The sequence below is a fragment of the Convolutriloba macropyga genome, chromosome 2 (assembly GCF_964194025.1).
Source record: "Convolutriloba macropyga chromosome 2, txConMacr16.3, whole genome shotgun sequence".
Classification (NCBI taxonomy): Eukaryota; Metazoa; Xenacoelomorpha; order Acoela; family Convolutidae; genus Convolutriloba; species Convolutriloba macropyga.
Window position 1 is genome coordinate 24,638,561 of NC_134469.1, and position 18,753 is coordinate 24,657,313.

The 18,753-nt window shown below is 36.0% G+C and overlaps 2 protein-coding genes across 3 annotated transcripts in view; one reads left to right on the forward strand and one right to left on the reverse strand.

Moving 5' to 3' along the window:
• The window catches only part of LOC142358438 (F-box and WD repeat domain containing protein 10B-like), a 53,599-nt gene extending 45,592 nt beyond the window's left edge, over positions 1-8,007 (reverse strand). Inside the window, 5 exon segments of the mRNA XM_075409835.1 lie at positions 3,673-3,774; positions 4,270-4,402; positions 5,169-5,536; positions 6,293-6,551; positions 6,830-8,007. Coding sequence (XP_075265950.1) covers positions 3,673-3,774; positions 4,270-4,402; positions 5,169-5,536; positions 6,293-6,551; positions 6,830-7,068 — 1,101 coding nt within the window. The 5' untranslated portion in view covers positions 7,069-8,007.
• Positions 1-18,753, forward strand: part of LOC142358508 (large ribosomal subunit protein uL23m-like) — a 486,669-nt gene that overhangs the window by 441,638 nt on the left and 26,278 nt on the right. The gene's annotated exons all lie outside the window — the stretch shown is intronic.

Below are 18,753 nucleotides of genomic sequence, written 5' to 3' on the forward strand. Positions count from 1 at the left end.
TTCCTAAAACACTTGTACCCAGATTTATTTTTTGGCCTTGATTGATATCTTGCAAGATTCTTGCAAGAATCTTGCAAGTTTTGAATCATCTTGCCAGATTCTTGCAAGATTTGAATCTGCTCATCACTAGGGAGGACAAGTCGTGACACAATTCAAAGAATTTTTATTGACTAAGGAAAAAGCTTGACCCAAATGGACTATGAATGGACTGGGAAAGCCTGTTAGAAAGTAAGTAGATTAAAAAATCAAAGATTAAAAAAATCAATGATGAAATGACGCATTTGAACAACAAACCACCAGCCAGAAAGCGAAAATTGGTTCAAACACCTTTTTCTCACACCACACAAAGATTAAAGCAAAATTTCACCCCAAAAAACTACTAGATTTTTCCTTCCACTTCCTGTTTTGGCGTGACCAGAATTCAATTTCTTTGAATTGTAAAAAAAAACATAGCAGGAGAATTCCTGAAATTTAAATCAGAGCATTGAGCGAATTGAAAGAATTGCTATCAACTTCACTAAACAGAAACTCTCTGATTGTTCAAAAACAATACAAAAAAACCAAAAAACAATTGGATATTATAAAATTTTAGATATATCCTTTTTCACGTTTTTTTGCGAGAAATTTATTGATGCCTGAATCATTAACTGCTCAATAGCCGTTCAAATAACTGACTTTCAGACGCAAAACTACACTGGTTTCAGATTAATAAAAAGATCTGCGAGAAATATATGTCAATACTGCAACTAAAAAGCTTAAACCTCAAAGCGTATCTCAAAAGTCAAGTATATTTTTTGAAAAACAATAGTGTCATTATCGTTTGAATTCCTCACAATGGGAGAAAACAGATTTAAAAAAATATAATTGATTTTAGTTATAATAAAATGAAATGAACAACAATTACGGGGAAAAACTGACAAAAAGTCACAAATTTTATAAAAAAGATACATAGCGATAAATTCAATAAAGAGACATAGATCGACGAACGTCGGAAAAATTGCTCTCGAATGACATGAGGCGCAAAATAATTCCGGACTGTAGCCTCGCCCAAATTTTCTTTATGGGTGCGAAAACATCGAGCCGCCCTCCTAAGTCCGCTTCCATCACCAGCACGCATGTATTAACCACTCGGTAAGATTAACTGCTCGTATGTATTAACCATCAGGTACTTATCATCGGTTCTCTAGCAATCAGTTTTGTTTGAACCAAAATTTTTATGTCGAAGTTATAGCAATTGAAATCACTCAAAAGCCAAGAAGAGTGTGTGAAAAATTCAGTTGAGAAGTCAAAGATTATTCCAGAAGAAAAACGCAAAACGGTCAAGCGAAAAATTTTCATAAAAAAGACACACACGTTTACAATAATTGCTTTTCATTCGAGAGCAAATAACAAAAACCATCACTAGCAAACATTAAAAAGAAGTTTCTTTTAATTGCAATGAAAAAACAAGGGGACCTGTTGTTGGAAAAAATAATTTTAGGAGAAAAACGATTAAAAAGCCGGTGAGAAATAAATATTTCGCCAATAATATATGAAGACATATTGGATAAAACTCGAATACATCAAGCGGCCGACTTTTAACAATCGTTACAAAATTAATAAAGAATTAATGTCACGAAAACCATTTGTCTCATCATTAATATCATGTTGTCGAAGAATTATGGTTAGATATTATAAAAACAGCTTAGATATTATAAAAATTTTTATATTATAAAAATTTTTGGGTTCCGAAAATATCAAAACGGATGGTGAAAAAACCGATCCAACCCAAAAAAAGTAATAAAATTAGCTCAAATTTGGGTGCTGAAAGTGATGCTTTTGATATCAAGACATTTAAGACAGAAAGTATCGACAAAGAATAGAGAGACATTTAGCAAAATTAAACATTTTCGGCAAAAAAACTCCAAAACCTCTTCAAATTTGATTTTACATCATTGAGCAAGCCAACATTGTTTCTAAAGTCTACCAAGCGAAAAAAAAAGATAATTTGCCGCTAGCAAAAACCTTAATTGGAGCAAAAATAAAATACTTTCTGATTATAACTTTCGATGGATCACTGAAAGTGACGTTCCGTTAGGTGGTTGATGAGACCTTTCTTTTCTGAGACTGAAAAAGTTGAGAAATTTTCTGCATTGTTTTCATTTGCGTAACCTTTCAGTAATTTAAATAGTGTAACATACGATGTTGTAAAATTCATATAAACTATTTGCTCAAAATTATATCTAATAAAAACAGACCGAACTTCTGTTCCCTAGAAAAAATGTAGGACCTTTACTTTAATGAAACGAAGATAGAAATCGATAAATTTAAGGACATTAAAACTATAATTTATCAGTTGAAAATGATCAATTTTTTAGAATGATCAATTTTTAATTCCTTTATTTTAAATGGGCTGCCGTTTTCAAGTCCTATTGACAAAATGACATAAAAGGTCAGAAATATAGTTGAAAAAAATGAATTTTTTCGTTAAAATGCCAACAGAAAGCCTTGGAAACGACAGACTTAAAATTAAAACATTTATAGGTTAATTTAGGCTTAAATAGATCGTCAATGCAAGCTCTCAATTATAACACCAGCTGACAAGACAACAAGTAACAGCAAATACAGGCCAATTTTTAAGTTATCATTTAACTAATTTCATTTATAAGCGAACTTTTAGCTAATTTTATGGTGTAACTAAACACGTAGTGTGTAAAAACAAAAAAAAGAATGGCTACCTATGGATGGATTCGGACCATTGTAACCATGCAGCATTGGAACTCATTGTTTTAGTTTCCCGAAAAAATCAGAGAAAAAACAGCGAAAACAAAATGAGATCTTCGAACACTAATTTATTATTTAAGTTTCAAATTTTAAACTTTTAAATTATTTTAATTAATTTTTTTTACTATTCCAGCGAAACTAAAATTACTACTCAAACATGGCTTCTCTTTGGACACTAAGATCGAAGCTGTCAAAAATAGTTATATCAAAACTAAGTAAAACCTTTTGAACATATATCAATTTAATTTAGTACAAAAGCTGCAAATTTTTATATCTAGAATGTTTTCTTAGAAAACCAAAAATAGAACTCAATTGACTGTGTGAGCAGTGTTTAGATGTGTTGTTTAGGCAAATTGGGACAATCGGAGCTGAAAAGAGCATATTGGTGCCATCGTTCATCATGAAAAAGTCTGAATTTCAGCCAAAATTGTCTATCTGCAAAGATATAACCAAAAACATTTTTGATAATAATTTAATTGTTTCAGCAAATTTTATTAAATTAGATATAAAATAATTACGGAAAAAGTGATGAAAACAACGGCAGTCAGCCGAATGTTCACAAAACTCTAAACCTCGCGATGGCTTCGAAAAGGTCGAAATTCAAAAAAATCATTACAAAATTATTTTACGCTGGGCGGGTTTTTCAATGATTCCATTCATGTTATATGTCAAATATATCGGTCGGTCAAACTTTGCATAACAAAAAAAAACCTAGTAGAGCATATTATCCCCCCCCCCATAAATGGGGGCGGGAACAATGAATACTTAATTTTTATTCTCTTTTAAGAAGAAATGCAGTATACTATCAAGTGATAGCTCACAAGATGCATGCGGAATAAATGTTGCATTGTTTTCAACAAATATAAATCAGTTTGTCTAGGGAGATCGGTTATTAGACTACTGACATACCCTCCAAATTCGACTGACTCTGGCACAGCTGATGAGACTCTTCTTGTCCAGGAAGTTGAGGATATACTTCGAAAGATAAACTGGCAACTCACGAACGAAGTCCTGCAATATTAAAATATATCTTTGCTCATCCTTTTCAAACATCTGTCATTCTTAAAAATTAGCCCTATTACACATCAGACCATAAAAATTTCGGTTCTTTTTCCTTTTCCCACCGTGAACCAAAATTCGACCCCCCACCTTACCTATTTTTAATAGCATGTGTGGGTTTATAACTAACGAATGTGTGTTTTAGCAGAGATAATGGCGTGTAGCCTAATACAATATGGGGACTAATTGTTATCGTTTAACGAATCGTAATAATGAGGTAAAAATATGAATTATAGGTTGCAAATAGGCAAACAATTGAGGAAGTTTAAAAACATTTATTGGTGAAATTTTGAACTTTCACTATAGAGAAGTCAGTTAACGGTCGTTGAAGTGTAATAATCGAGTCTATTATAGTTAAAACAACTAGCTGAAACTAGTCAGTCGCCTAGCATAAACAATGTACAAATTCATAAAATTAATGAACATGGTTAAGCAAGAAGTGTTGACCTTGTATTTGCTGATTCCGGATATGGCTGAGTCTGAGTAGACTGGGAGAGTTGAGGCAGGTTCTACAGCTGGCTCCATATCAGCTGCCGCGCCCTGATTGGCTAGATGTTTCCTTGTTGCCTTGGCAGCAGCTCTATAATACATTCAGTAATACGAATTATAAGAAAATGTTCTGAACATCTCTTTAATGTTAAAATACGACCCCTAATTGGAGTAGTTACTTTTCCTCCTGAGGATATTTTTATGTCAACAAAAACAATTTAAATGATCTGATGATATTGAAGATATTAAAAGGTACAGGTGTTGCTCGATAACTTTATGCGAGAGATTTAAAAAGCGCGCAATGAACTAATTGCTTTCGAGGAATAATCCTTTGTGTAATAGAGTTGGTTCCCGGGTCGATTTCGAATGGTTAACTTGTAATAACTTGCAAGTTTCTTGCAAGTTCTTACGAGGCGATGCATCGCCTTGCACATTTTTCTTCCAAAAACTTGCAAGTTCTTACAAGTTAAACATTCGACTTACAAGTTACTAACAAGTTAATCATCTTTTGCAAGAAACTTGCACGTTCTTACAAGTTAACCATTCGGTCTCGACCCGGGTTCTTACAAATCTTTTTCGATTGATTTGAACAAAACGCGTAGATGCTGCAACTAAATATTTGAACTGATTCATAAGGTGATGCTCAGAATACTTTCAGCAAAAATTGATTTCAATTTTCACAACCTGTAAGAAAATGTACCTTTAGGATACCGTGTTTCCGTATTTATCCAACAACTATAACTATTGGAAGATGATGATTCATAACAACTTTTCCTTGGAACTGAGGTCCAGATAACTAATGGGCGCAGTTTATGACAACTTCGAATCAAAGTTAAGAGGCAGAAACTTAATCTAACTTTTTCTCTTCAGTTTTGATTTTGTTTAACGCCTTCATCCGTTGCTGTTTCCTCAATCGCGACTCCCGGGCAAAAGTCCTCCCACTTAGAGGGTTCTTAGCCTCCATTGTGAAATCTTTCGGGTTCTTGCACTCCTTCAAAAAGGCCAAATTGGGGTGATTATCAGTGAGAAAAGTCTCCTCACTAGCGTCTGATTCGTAGTCCATTTCTTCGGCTTCCTGATCTGTCGGCTGTTTGTCTTCTAGCCGCTTGAGCATGTTCTCTACGATGCCCCTTTGGCTGCTCATGGCTACTGTTCTCATTTGGTGACGCAAAGTGAGCAGTAAATGTGAGTCGCACAGTTTGAGCAATTCCAGCATGTAGTTCATCTGAAAATATGAACAAATTTCATATCATTGTCAAATATGTAAAAATGTACATTTTCTGGTTATTGAATCATATTTGTTGATTGTTCAGATTCGAAATTCGGTGTTCAATTTTTTAATACTTCATTGATTCGGTTATTAGTATGCTTGAACTCTCGTCTCTTAGTCGAAGTTTCGAAGTTCAAACCCGCTCTATAGTTTTCCGTAAATTAATCAAGTGTTATGCTTACAGAAAAATTATAAAGAGTCTGCGTTTTGAATTGAGCGGTTGATCTTCGTTGATTGGTGTACTCGGCGGACTGCGGAGCAAAAGTTCAAGCGCAGTAATACTCGAAGCAAACGAATTGTCAATAATAACTTTTTATATACATTATAATAAAACTTGCAAAAATATAGATTGGGAATAAAATTGGGTACAAAAACGTATGCTAGAAATTAAGAACATTTTACTACAGTTTTTACTACTAGTTTTCACTCTATGGCCTTCGGGCTAACTCGATTTCCAACTGGATCCATGGAAAAGGATTCGTCATATTTACACAGTAAACGGACTGCTGTGTCAAGTTTGTCGTAGAAGAATCTAGAAGAGACGCTAAACTCTAGAAAACTCCTTTTTTTTTTAAAAAAAACCCGAGTATTCGAGATAATCAGAACAAAGCATACAAATAAGAGCAACCTGAAATGTGAGCGATGGGAGGAAATTTTTCTCAAAACAATTACTATGATGAAGTAGTTCTAACACATCAATGTCAATGGTACCTTTGCATAATGACTGGTCTCGCCGAACCAGTGCCATATGTCGAATATCTCACTCTGCAGTCCAGAGAGGTCCAGAGTTCTGTCTCCATGAGAGTGAACCTCGTCAATTAGCACTCCAGGTGCAGATCGGGTGCGACTGTAAGTGTAGTCCTTGCACGCGATTGGCTGGATGAGTTGTTGGATGTAGCGAATCAGATCGTCGCTTGTCATCCGTCTCGCCAGACCACATATGAAGATCTTCTTTGTGTTCTCACTAGCTCTACAAATATAATTAAATTAGAACCTCGGTTCCAATATTTGATAGTTCAGATTTTCTGTAGATTCTGACGCACAAATTCGGCTTCCTTTTAACTTTTATCATAGAGAAGCCCACAAGAGTTCAAAAACCCGTACGAAATAGTTTTTTGAGCTTAAAACCTCACACAAGAGGCCACACACACGCAGGCAATGCCGACAGTCCTCACTCGAACAAGCAAAACCCAAGCACACTTCACAAACTATCCTCTCTCTACCTCTGATATTAGCTTTCAAACACACCTGCTGAACCAATCAGTGGTCCTTGTGACGTAATAGTGCAACTGACATGCATCACAAGTGCCACACACTCTGATGTCATCCCTGTCTGTCATCACCACAACCTCCCCCTTCTCCACATCCATCAGGGTACACTTCACTGTCAGATTATTATACAGATCCTCCTTCTTCTCACCCCTCCTAGACTGCTGAGGGTTCTTGTCAACTGTGGTGGAAGCCACCCCTGTACCTTCCTTTCTCATTGTTTAGAATGGAGAATAGCAGTATTTCTTTCAGTTAGACCAATGATCCTGTGTGTGAGTGCGATGAAGAATTAGTACAAACAAAATAAGATTAATCAAAGTTTTAATTTCTGGTAAAGGTTTGACTTTTTGACTTTATCGGATAAGAATTCGCTTTGACTCAATTAAGTTTACACAAAGTTGTTCGCCTTTGCTGATCCAAATATTAATTTTGAAAAAGATAGCTCGTAACGAAAATCTGAAGCAAGTTTCGGGGAAAGTGAGTTTGATTTCACGTAAATCATTTCGAAATCGAATTTAGCAAAATTTTGATATTAATGTGTTGAACGGCAAACTAAGTATCGCAACTAGATCTTTTCCAATCAGCGATTAGTAGTAAATTGTCAAAATTTGTTTGAGAAAGTTAACATTAATTAAGATTCCGTTTCTACCGGACTATAGAGAAAAGAAACTATGTAAACGTAAATTTTTAAGGCAAATATGTTAGTCGGTAAAGCTTTTGAAAAATTGAATGGCCGAATGCCTTTTTCGTTCAAGAAGATTCTGTAAGATATTTTTGCTATCTATTAATTCATAATTTTTTGCATATTAAACAGTAATCGCTAAACACAAGATAAAATATGAGCTATTTTAACAAAGAAACTCTTCAAATATGAAGAGTATCAAAAAAAGCTGTAATGTTTGTACGCTGACAAAATCTCTAAGGCGATAAACAACGCACAGTTCTGCTCAAGCGTTTATCAAAATACTTCTCAATGAAACATTGATTAAAATTTTTTAGAATATTTGGAATAAATGACGTTTTTTGTATCCGAGCGGTCGTTTAATATCTAAAAAATTATCAAGATGAGACTAAATAATTTACATCAAACAAACTATAAAATACAATTTATCAGTTTTTAAAAGCACAACCAATAAATATAATTACGTACACTGCGCCGATATACGTGCAGTATAAATACGTACGTGTGCATTTGTAACACAATAAATTAGCCTGTGTTATATAAAACGTGCGCCGTTTTCTGGTTTGAAAGCCTTTTCTGTTAAATTCACAAAAACCGCGAATTTATATTTTACACGGAAGATAGTCCAATTGTTATATTGAGGAAAAATAAACAAAATATTAAAACACAGACAGCGATATGATATAAATTTCCATACAAAATATTGAAAGAGTAATTCCGAATTGTAAAGTATGAAAAACAAAAGACTGAATAAAATTTTAATAACCAAAGACACCAGGTGCGTTTGGTGGTTGAATGTGGGGATGTAATCTATTGTTTGACGGATTTGTACCCTAATAAACCCCTCAGCACAGCCATTAAGCCCTTCATAAAATTATTAATCCCTGTTCAGGTCTATTGTAAAGGTAGTCACAGGTACATTGCAATCAAATAGAACAATTTAGGGTGACGTGACAGAAATGAAGGCACATTTATATGTCAGTGAGTTAGTTGAGAATGAGAATAAAGAATATTGACCCCCCCCCCCCCAAAAAAAAAATTCTAAAGGTGCCCGTATGGTTGCACAAAGGTTGTCTGATCACACGATATTTTGGTCTGGTGCGTTCAAATCAATTTCTGTTTCAGCTCAGGTGATCTGATGAAATACCTTTTTAGTCTGAGAGAATTTGATCAGTAAAAATTCAGGTAGTAAACTGGATTGAAATTAAATCAGCCATTCACTGTGCATATGCCGCGCAAAATACAGAAATTAACTGCCATCTATAGTTTTTTTGAGAAAAAGCTCTTTTTAAGAATACACTTTACTTTAAGTTTTTCATAAACATAACTTTTGTTACCATCCTTTTTTTCTCTACGCTTAGACTTAATTCGAATGAAACAGAGAGATAAAACTTAACAGTTTTCCAAAACAGGGTTTTCAAAAATACTCCACCTATTAAAGGCTACATCCTATAAGATTCTGTATTTTGTTTAGGAAGCCTATCATGGGAAAGCAATAGCGCCCAGATCTCACAATTCCGAAAGGATTAGCAAGATCGTCCGCCTTCTTCTTAAAGATTTCATTTCAGCACAGAGCTCGTGGCTGCTAACCAGTGTTGATGGTAAAAACACTTCAATTAAAATCTAATAACTAAAAAGCGCACTTCAATAGGCATCAGATAACGTTTTCTATCACATTAAGAAAACAAAGAATAACTTTAACTGAATGTAACTCAAGCACCCCCAAGATTGGCACCCGCAGAATCGCTATGTTTGGTAAGAGCAACTATTCAGAGTTTCGCGTTCATTCAGCACGTTATGTAACAACAACTTTTCTGAGCTTCGCGCTCAATCTCTACGTTCGTTAACAAAGACCGCTCAGAGCTTCGCACTTAATAGTTTCAGCAAATATAATACAGGGACGCCACTAGCAAACACAAGGGCCTATCGCCCGTCAAAAACCGACACACTACTAAACAAAACAATCCGTTATAAACTCGCGCACAGTTTGCAATTTCTGCGCTGTGCTTATAGTGGAAACAACGTTTATTCTGGGTGGAACAAACAAACAGAAATTTTCCAAAACAAAACAACCGTCACTATGGCACAAGGTTTCAGCCATTCATACTGCTACTGGCTACTTTTTGTACAATTCTTAACACCAATGCCGTATTACTGCGGCATGATAAGTAACAAACATACTTAATAAATTTCATTCATGATTGCCGCCAACTCGACATATATTTCAATTTCTGAAAATTCAGGCGTTACAGACAATTAACTTACATCAGTGAATTCTTAGTGTGATGTCTTTTTGCAAGTTAAAAGGTTGCTGGCCTACGGCTTGATCACGTTGTGCGCTCGTATTTTCCGAATGAGTTCAAAATGGCCGACAACTCCATGTATATTTAGTTTGCTGTCGATTATGCGTTTGCGGGTCTTTTAATTAAATAAGGCAGATCGGCAGTAAGTTATGCATGTGGACTAACCAGACATGATCTTATGGCCTAATTTCATCCTATAATAATAAAAGTGTGTAAAACTCGTATTCGGGCGATTTCTGACTTATACCAAAATTACCACTTTCTTCCCTCATGTCAATGGCTACCCACCTGATAAAACGGGTACTACTAATACTTATACGTATAAAGCTTAGGGGTTTCTTAGTTTTTTGGGGATACTTATTTGTTTTGAGATATCGGATTCAAAAAAAAAATGGCGGGAATTACAAATTTCCGGTCTCAACTTGTAAAAATTTCCAGATTTGACCAAAATCAGGATCTTAAAAGTCCAACAATAGGAAGCTACTACTCAAAACAGGACGCATTTTCATACCCATCACTGTAAGATGCAATGAATTCGGTAGTTCGCAATAATCAATTTGTGATCGCCAGTCGCACCGAAATTACTCTTCTTCCGCTCTTGTTAGACATCTTCTGGGCTAAGATAGTCTTAAATAAATAGTGTCACTGACAGGGAGAGGTGGCTTGATACTTTATTAGCGATTTTAATGATAGCGCTGTTTTCACGATTACAATAATAAGCAGACATTTTTTTTTATTCCAGCCATTATGATATCAATGCATGTGATAACAATGCGCGCAAGGATTTCGACATCTCTCAAATAGAGCATGCTAAATCATTCAATCTTTGGTAGGGATTATTTGTAACTTCTAAGAGTTTGAGGTGAAACAGTTTTGAATAATTTTTCCAGCTCTCGTTTTCGATCCACGCCTTAATGAGCTCAATCAGCTTGGTTGCTTTTTTTGCTGTATATAGTTTCATTTACATCTGAAAGCTGACACATGCTCCCAACTAATTGATTTTTTCAATTTAGAGTGCCTAACTCTCAGTCCTGTCCCAAAGAAAGATAATTCTACCCTGTCTATCGCTATGGTTGGAGCTCATTGATTACAATTTTTAAGCCTGCCTTCGATATTTTATCTTCGCGGATTAATGAGACAAAATGTAACATCAGTATAATTGTAACAAAAGGCGCCGCTCAACATTAAATGGCCGACAACTCCATATATATTAAATGGCCGACAACTCCATGTAACAAAAGGCGCCGCTCAACATTAAATGGCGGCCAACTCCATGTACAAAAGGCGCCGCACAAAACTTCTTTAAGGCAATTTGTTTCTCGATTTCGGTCTTGCCCCTTTGGTCTAGTTGTTGTAATTGCTCAACTGTTATCTAGCTCGCTCCATAAGTTGGTATAGGATCAAGCTCCTCAATTTTCTATCCCTCTAGTTAACTGCTGGCACATTTTGTTCATGAAGCGTTTTAAAAAAGTCAGACAAAATTCGCCCTCCGATGAACTCCTCCAAATGTTGGAAACTTTTCACTATCCCTCCAAAGAACGGCAAGAACTTCAGCGTCTGCTTCGAGATAACTCTGATAATTGTTTTTTCTTTTCCTCTGCATCCATTAAACATAATGCACTTAATTTTTCAACTTCACGAGGGTTCATGACTTCCTTTATGAGAACTGTCAATAAATGTCAACATCTGGTGCGCTGAGTGATCCCAGCTTGTAGAGAAACTTCTGTTTAGTGGCTGTATTTTCCGTACCTGCAGTTATTATTCACTGCTGAGCTTCTCAATATCTTTTGAGACTTCTCGTCAGAGAACGTTTGGCATTTTCCATTTCTTCTTGAGAAATTATTCCGTCCTGGACAAGCATTTGTCGCAGAGTGAAAATGGAGTACATCTTCAGCTTTCTTTTTTTTCTATTTTTTTTCTATGGACAGCTGATTTCAAGTCTTGTTTTTTGCCAAATGAGGTTTATATGCTTACTCCATGCAGATTTTTCTCCTACTAAAGAATATCCTTCTTAACTGATATTTGCAGCTAAAATATTTTTACCAGCGTTCTTATATCACAGTTTTGTTTCTTTGCAACTAATTTATTTTCATAGTCTCATTTGGGTCAAAGTTTAAATTTGATTATAGTTCACTTGCTTTGAGGAAACAATTTACTGCACAGATGTTATTTACTGCACCGATAAATCATCATCTCCAACACCACCAACGAATGAAACGAAAATTATTGAGAATGAGGTTTGACTCGTCTTACGAATTTTGATTGTTAAATGTCAAATAGAAGTTGTTTGCATGTCAAACTCATCTCAGTTCTGGCAAGCAGGATTTCGCACTCAAACGTTTTGTAAAAACTGTTCAGTTTCTTTCTGCCAATCATGTTCAACTGCATTCCCCTTTGATGATCCGTCGTCTCAATAGAAACTCTTTTTCAGCGGCTTCATCACAAAGGATGTTGCCCCTTCTGGTCTGGGTTCTTTCTAGTCACAATTTTCTGCAGTTGTCTCGATAGGTCTGCCTCTCAAATGAAAAAACTATACCAGGTACCGACTTTGATTCGGGAGAGTTGCAGCTGATTTCTCGAGAACAGGTTCTGACACGACTTTTTTCTGGTTACTTCTATCGTGTATTTCAATACCGAAATTCGGTTCTTTAGGCAATTTGTACAGAAGGGACACTTCAACGGAGTCTGGGTTTGTGGTAGAAAGGGAAATTTAGAGATGTTCTAATTGGTAACAGTAGACAAATTCACCATCAGCATCATTTTGACATAAGGGAACACTTTTGATTTCCTGATTTGACCAGGCTAGCTGACTTGGTCTGTGCTGTGCTGAAACAGTATTTGCCTTGGTATCAAGAGAATTCTCTGCGGTCCCTAGCGTTTTCCCTGCAATTTAATTTGTTTTTGGTCAGTCCTCCTTTGCCCTTATAAATGAGTCTCGTGCCGACTCGACAAGCGACAATTCGATTATCTCATTGTTTGATGATAACTGGGTGTCAAAGAATCGTTGATTGTTTTTTTTATTCCTGGTATCAAGACCTTTACTCAAAAAACATTGTGGAAATTGCCTTCTCGGAGAAAACCTGATCAGGCAATCGCTATTTTTCGTCGTCAATCGTTTCGTCCACGGTCAGCCCCTCGTTCCTTGTTCTGTGCCACCCATTTGTTGTCGTTGACTCCATTTGCAGCAAACACAGATATTTTCATCTGCATCGATTTTGTCAAAAATACACTGTACGTAGCACTTCCCACACTAAATTTGTCAGCATTTGCAAAAAATCCATTGCGCTGGAAAAAATTCCGCTCTTGTACTTGTGTTGCAACAAACGTTTAAACATTTACACCTATGGGGTCTCTTGGTCAATATCCTTCTCTTCACAGGTCTTTGAAGACGATGTTGTCCTCCTTTGTCCTTGGAAAGCTGTTATCCTTTATCTCATTTTCACAATTTCTCCTCCGGTAGAGAAAGCCTCATCATGTTCCTTGGTCACGCACTCCAGAGTATCAAACTTCGATGTAGCAATTCCGTGGTCCTTTTTCTCACTATCGTTTGAAGTTCTTGCTTTTATAGTGAGCGACTGATAAAGTAAAAGTACAATTTTCGAATTGCATCTGGGGATTCTCCGTTGTCAATCAGCTTTGTGTGATTCACTGATAAGGTATTAGCAGTTTTAACGTTCAAAAGCTGTGTGGTCAATATCTTGGGTTTTCATGTTTACTTTCTGCTTGTGGATTCGCTTCCCAGGCAGATTCGCTTGTGTTTCCTTTCTGGTGATTGAAGGTAATGTCAAATGCGTTTACCTTACAAAGATTCAAGCTGCTTCCATTCTGTTTTCAAAAGGATCTGGTTTGCTGATTTGATTTTGTTGACATTCTACTGCCTTCGAGTTGGTCCAGAGAACAGATATTGGCCTGTAGTTAATAGTTTCAGGTAATCGCCGGCAGATCTTCTCCGAATTACCATGCCACTGTGCGTCCATTCGAGCGTACTGTGCATCTACCTGTTCCAGTTCCGCTCTCTCGCACCAATCGTTCACTCGTACCGCAAACTCCGCAACAGTCACATTTGGCCCTTATGGAGTCAGATCATTCAAAGCAACCTCAATGAATTTGCCCAATTTATTACTAGTCTCCACTGTTAGCTGTTCTACTGTGTAGTAGCAATTCATTGACGTTTGTTTCCTCTTCTGCTTGCTGAACTGCGAACACAACTAGTTCGAAGTAACCATAAATTGAGTTTGCTTCTATCTATATGACAAAATCCCGTTTATTTTGTGCCGTTCCACGTGATCGATGCATTTTAGTTTCAATCTCCATTGATGGGATCGTTCAGCAAAATCTTTTATTTACCTCGTAGGTATTCGGCTCTGGAAATGCGCTCAAGGCTTAATGAATGATTTTCAGCATCTGAGTGGTATCGTTCACTGATGCATTCTTTTTGGTGTAGTCGTAAGTTGCTCCAATAATTTCGATGGCAGCCAACCTGGCATGGCTTTTATAAACAAACGTTTCACTTGCTCATCTCTATGGTCTGTTAAAGCATCGATTCTTTCTTGTCTGAGCGCTGTCTCTCAAGCAAAACCTGCCCGTTCTATAGCCGCTTCTAGCACTCCTGGATTAGGTGGCGCAACCGATGGCAAATTCGGTGTTGGGTACACACGAATTGCTTTTCGATGTAGGTTCACAAGGAAATTTCCTGGCGTGTCTTTCTTCGGATCCAGTTTATCTTGTTCTTATTTGAGCACTTATACTTCTTGGACCTGAAGATTGCAGAAACGGTTTTGTAAAGAATCAAAGCTGAGATTCAAATCTATTCGAATGGCTTCCGGTAGGTTTTGATTAAACCGTAGAGCGTTGTTGCGAAGATGCAGATGCAGAAAGTTTGCTTGTTGTACAGGATTGGCTGCTGCGGTCGCTCCGTAATTTAGAAATAATTGCTCAAACTGATGAAAATGAACTCCGACAAAAGGTTCGACTGTTACCTGAGCGTGCGCCTTTTTTTCTTTTCAAAGATTAACTTTGATGAAGGAAATTTTGCTTGTTCTGGGCTATAGAAATTCATCACACTATCAAATCGTTCACTACTCGCACTCAAATTGTTCTGAATATCAGTTAAGAATGGTTTCAGATGCCTGATTATCAGCTTTCACTTAATGATTGATTGCCTATCTATTCATTGTTATTATCAATTTGCTCCAATAGTTAATAGAATGACTAACGAAGTCTATAGAGTCAATGAAGTTTCTCAAGACCTGAAAGTGGTAGCTCATATAACACAAACGAAAGAGCAGGAGGCGGTAGAAACACTAATGAGACGACGAGGCGACTTGCTAGGGAAGCTGACTTGTTACTTATGGGTAAATTGTCTGTATTTCTGGAAAGAATCCTGAACAACGCCTTGAGCGGCTGTCCAATTTGTTTCCTAGGTCGGTTCGGTTGATTCTAGTGCTCATTTGGAAAATTATTGTGTGGAAGATATGTTTTGTTGGTATCGACTTCTGGTCCTGCCCCAAAGTTTTCTGTATAGTGAAGCTGTTGGGCCTCCTAGTGTGTTTCTGAATCAACTATCAAGTTGTGCACTCTCTTCAAAGCTGACAATTTTGTTGCATGTGACTCAAGAAGTAGTGTTGCAGAGTGTCCAATCCGTCACCATGTAATATATTCCTGTTGCCATGTAACAAACCATTGGTATGATAAATGTTGATGCCCATTTTTTAATGGCAGAGGATGAGTTCTGCAGAATCCTCCTAGAGAGGGATGCTTGGATGACTCTATCTACTTCTTGCTCACAAAACTATTGTGAGTTTGCAATCGTTTTATTTATTTACTTTAATAAAAATATGATTTCTTGCTTCTATTATTTTTATGCAAAAGAGTAAAACGTTTGTTTTCCTACGTTTAAAGAAACTTAAAACTGATGGCGAAATTCTTAAAAGGATCTGATTTTGTTGATGTGCTACAGTTGCTGAAAATTTTATCTCCCGTTGTTGCAATTTTGAACGTTTTTTATTTTATCCTGCAACATTAATGAATATACTCTTGTCGACATGTCTAATGCTCGCCTTTAAAAAAGCAACTCTTGGGTACAATGGGTACAAACGATTTCCGTTGTTCTGATTGGTAATATAATTAATGTTTACTTGTTTACATAAGTATGGTAAATAATATAGAAATCATTCACATTATATAAAAGGTAGAAATCTTTACTATTATGTAAAGGCTAGAATTCCTTCAGACTATATAAAGCGTAACAAATTTGATCGTTCAACTAATGGAAATTTATGGTGAACAATGTTAATAAAACAAGATTTTTTGGTTAACAAATATTATATAACAAGATTACTGCCGCAATGATATGACGAAACTTTCAGGGACGTCACAATGAAGAGTCACAGGGTGAATACAAAGTGAAGAGATTCTTTTGCGAGCCTACTTCTGGCAAAATTCTACAGCACTTTTATTCCAATTAAGCCTTTTGGTTGATTAAACAGTATTTATTTATTTGTGCTCTTCAGCAGCTCACATGTTCAAATCAGCAGCTTAAATTTTCTATTTAGCAGCATACAAATCAGCAACTTCTGCGTTATTTATGATCAGAATTGATTGTTTCAAAATCTAACTTTTCAGCATTCATTGAAACTATGGGTGTATTTAATTCTGTTATTATGCAAGTATTTGCTTTTTCATTTTTACTCATGCTAAATTTTGATGCAGAAGTTTGACATTGCTTTTTGATATGTTCAAAAAGCTCAACTATTGATAGTCACATTGATAGTAAATTAGTTGTCCCGCCTGTGTGGATTTGCAGCACGCTCTCTGGTGTTTCTCCTGCGCTATTAACTTAGAAATTTTATATTTTCCATGCAAAATAAAGTGTCACCATTTGAATTGATTTGTTTTGAGTACTTTGTGTTGACAAAATTCCACGTCATTTTTTGAACAGCATAAAACTCCACGATAAATTTAAAAATTTTAATTGCTTTTCAAGATTTTGGACGATTCAATTTTATTTTTGTTATCTAATCTATTCAATAGCTTACTCGTTGTGATGTAGCAAACACTTCTCGTGTTTATGTGTAGCTAATTTTGTGAGCCTCCGAAGCTTTTTTGCATATTGAAAACACGCTGTTAACAAAGTTTCTATTTTGCTTGTTCTTATTGCATTGAGTTGTATTAGCAATGGTTGATGTAGAAAATTCATCTTAGAAAATGTGCGCGTTGGCCTGTTTTGAAACTGCCCATCTTTTTGCACGTCTTCAAAATTTAAAAAGAGTAAAAAAATAAATTTAAATTTATAAAATCTTCGAACGTTATCGCAAAAACTTCGAACGTTATCGCAGCATCGCCAGGAGTTGAAAACATGTTAAGTTAATAATTTCAATATATGCATAATTACAGTAACATGTCTTGATTATCTTTTTACTTTTTCGATTTATTCGAAAACTGAGATAGCTTTTTCGCCTTACATATTTGTGAAATGTTAGCACTTATTTGAAGCCATTAGTAACTAGCCTGTCCGCAAAAAAAGTCTCAATGGGTGAACTTCGTTTTCGTTCTCGGTCTAATTTTGCGCAAATGCCTATTCGCAGATTTTTAAGCAGAAGATGCTTTTTGTACCTTATACTTCGATGCCAGTTCTCGGCAATTCTACCCGTTCCTTGTTTTCAATTGTGGCTTGCGCCTACTAATGTGTAGAGCTATTTTGGTTAGAAGTTTTCAGCATCCTGGCTTTGACCTATTATCTGATAGTCAAAAGCTGTCAGTGCTTCACAGCTTTCCACAACATCCAGTAAATCAACCAGTGCATCAACTTTTTGATGCTCCAAAAATTGCGCGGTCAATTTTGGGCAAATTCGACTAGTTTGGCCAACAAAGGTATAATTGCATCTACGACATCTGACCAACTGAATTCATGCACCACATAAGATTTCAGATTGCTATCAAACTTGTTTTTAGGGACGGTTATCATGTTCAAATGTTATGTGTGGTGAAAATTGTTGTCATTTCTCCAGACTGTTTCCAATTTGAGCTTCAGTTGCAGGCAGATGTACCTCGGTACTGCAGGAAAAATAATGGTTTAACGTCTTTAACTTTAGATTTTTTTCGTCAATTTTTTTCTTCTCTGTTCTTTAGCTGTGGTGTACTTATGCTTTTGTTTAAGGCATCGTTGATAAATCTAGAGGTCCATCTTTTGGGGTATTAATTTTTTCACAATTGTTTTTTATTCCCGGCTTTGCAAAAATTTTGCCTTGTGCTGGTTCTGCTGAAAATTCGGTGAACAGTCCCTGCTACGGTATTTTTGATATTTTTGTTTACCTTAGATTGGTGAAGAGCTACAGATATTCAGATCAATCCGGATTTTGTTGGTTTTTGTTATCACTCACAATTTCTTTGCAGCTATTTACAATTATGTTAATGTCTAAAAATGTGAAATTACCAATCTCGTCTAACCTCTACATTGTGAATTTCTTTCTCATGTGAAGGTTGACTTTTCTAAGCAAACTGTCTGCTTCGCCACTGACTATGCAATTATTATCGTCTTCATATCTTTCAAATAATTGTCTTTCTGTTTCAGGTTTACTCTCTATTTGTTAAATTACTGGCTATTAGAGCAAAAACTCAGCACTTCTTCCATTTTGGCGTAGAGCCCCGAGAGTTCTCTTAAGAGTTGCAGATCTGTATTCGCTATGAATATGCATATATGGCCGTATATGAAGACTCGTAGAATTAGAAACATGGAGTCCTAAATTTATTTTTTCTGACTAAGGACGCAATTTTCCGTTTGTTTTCAGACAAACAACTAGTCTCTTTAGTCTTGCCTTGGGAGTTTGTTGAAGGTATGCTCTCTTTATATTTCACTTCATCGGAAATTTGGATTGCCTCGTTTTTTTTCTAGAATTCAAATTAAAACTGGAGTGTCA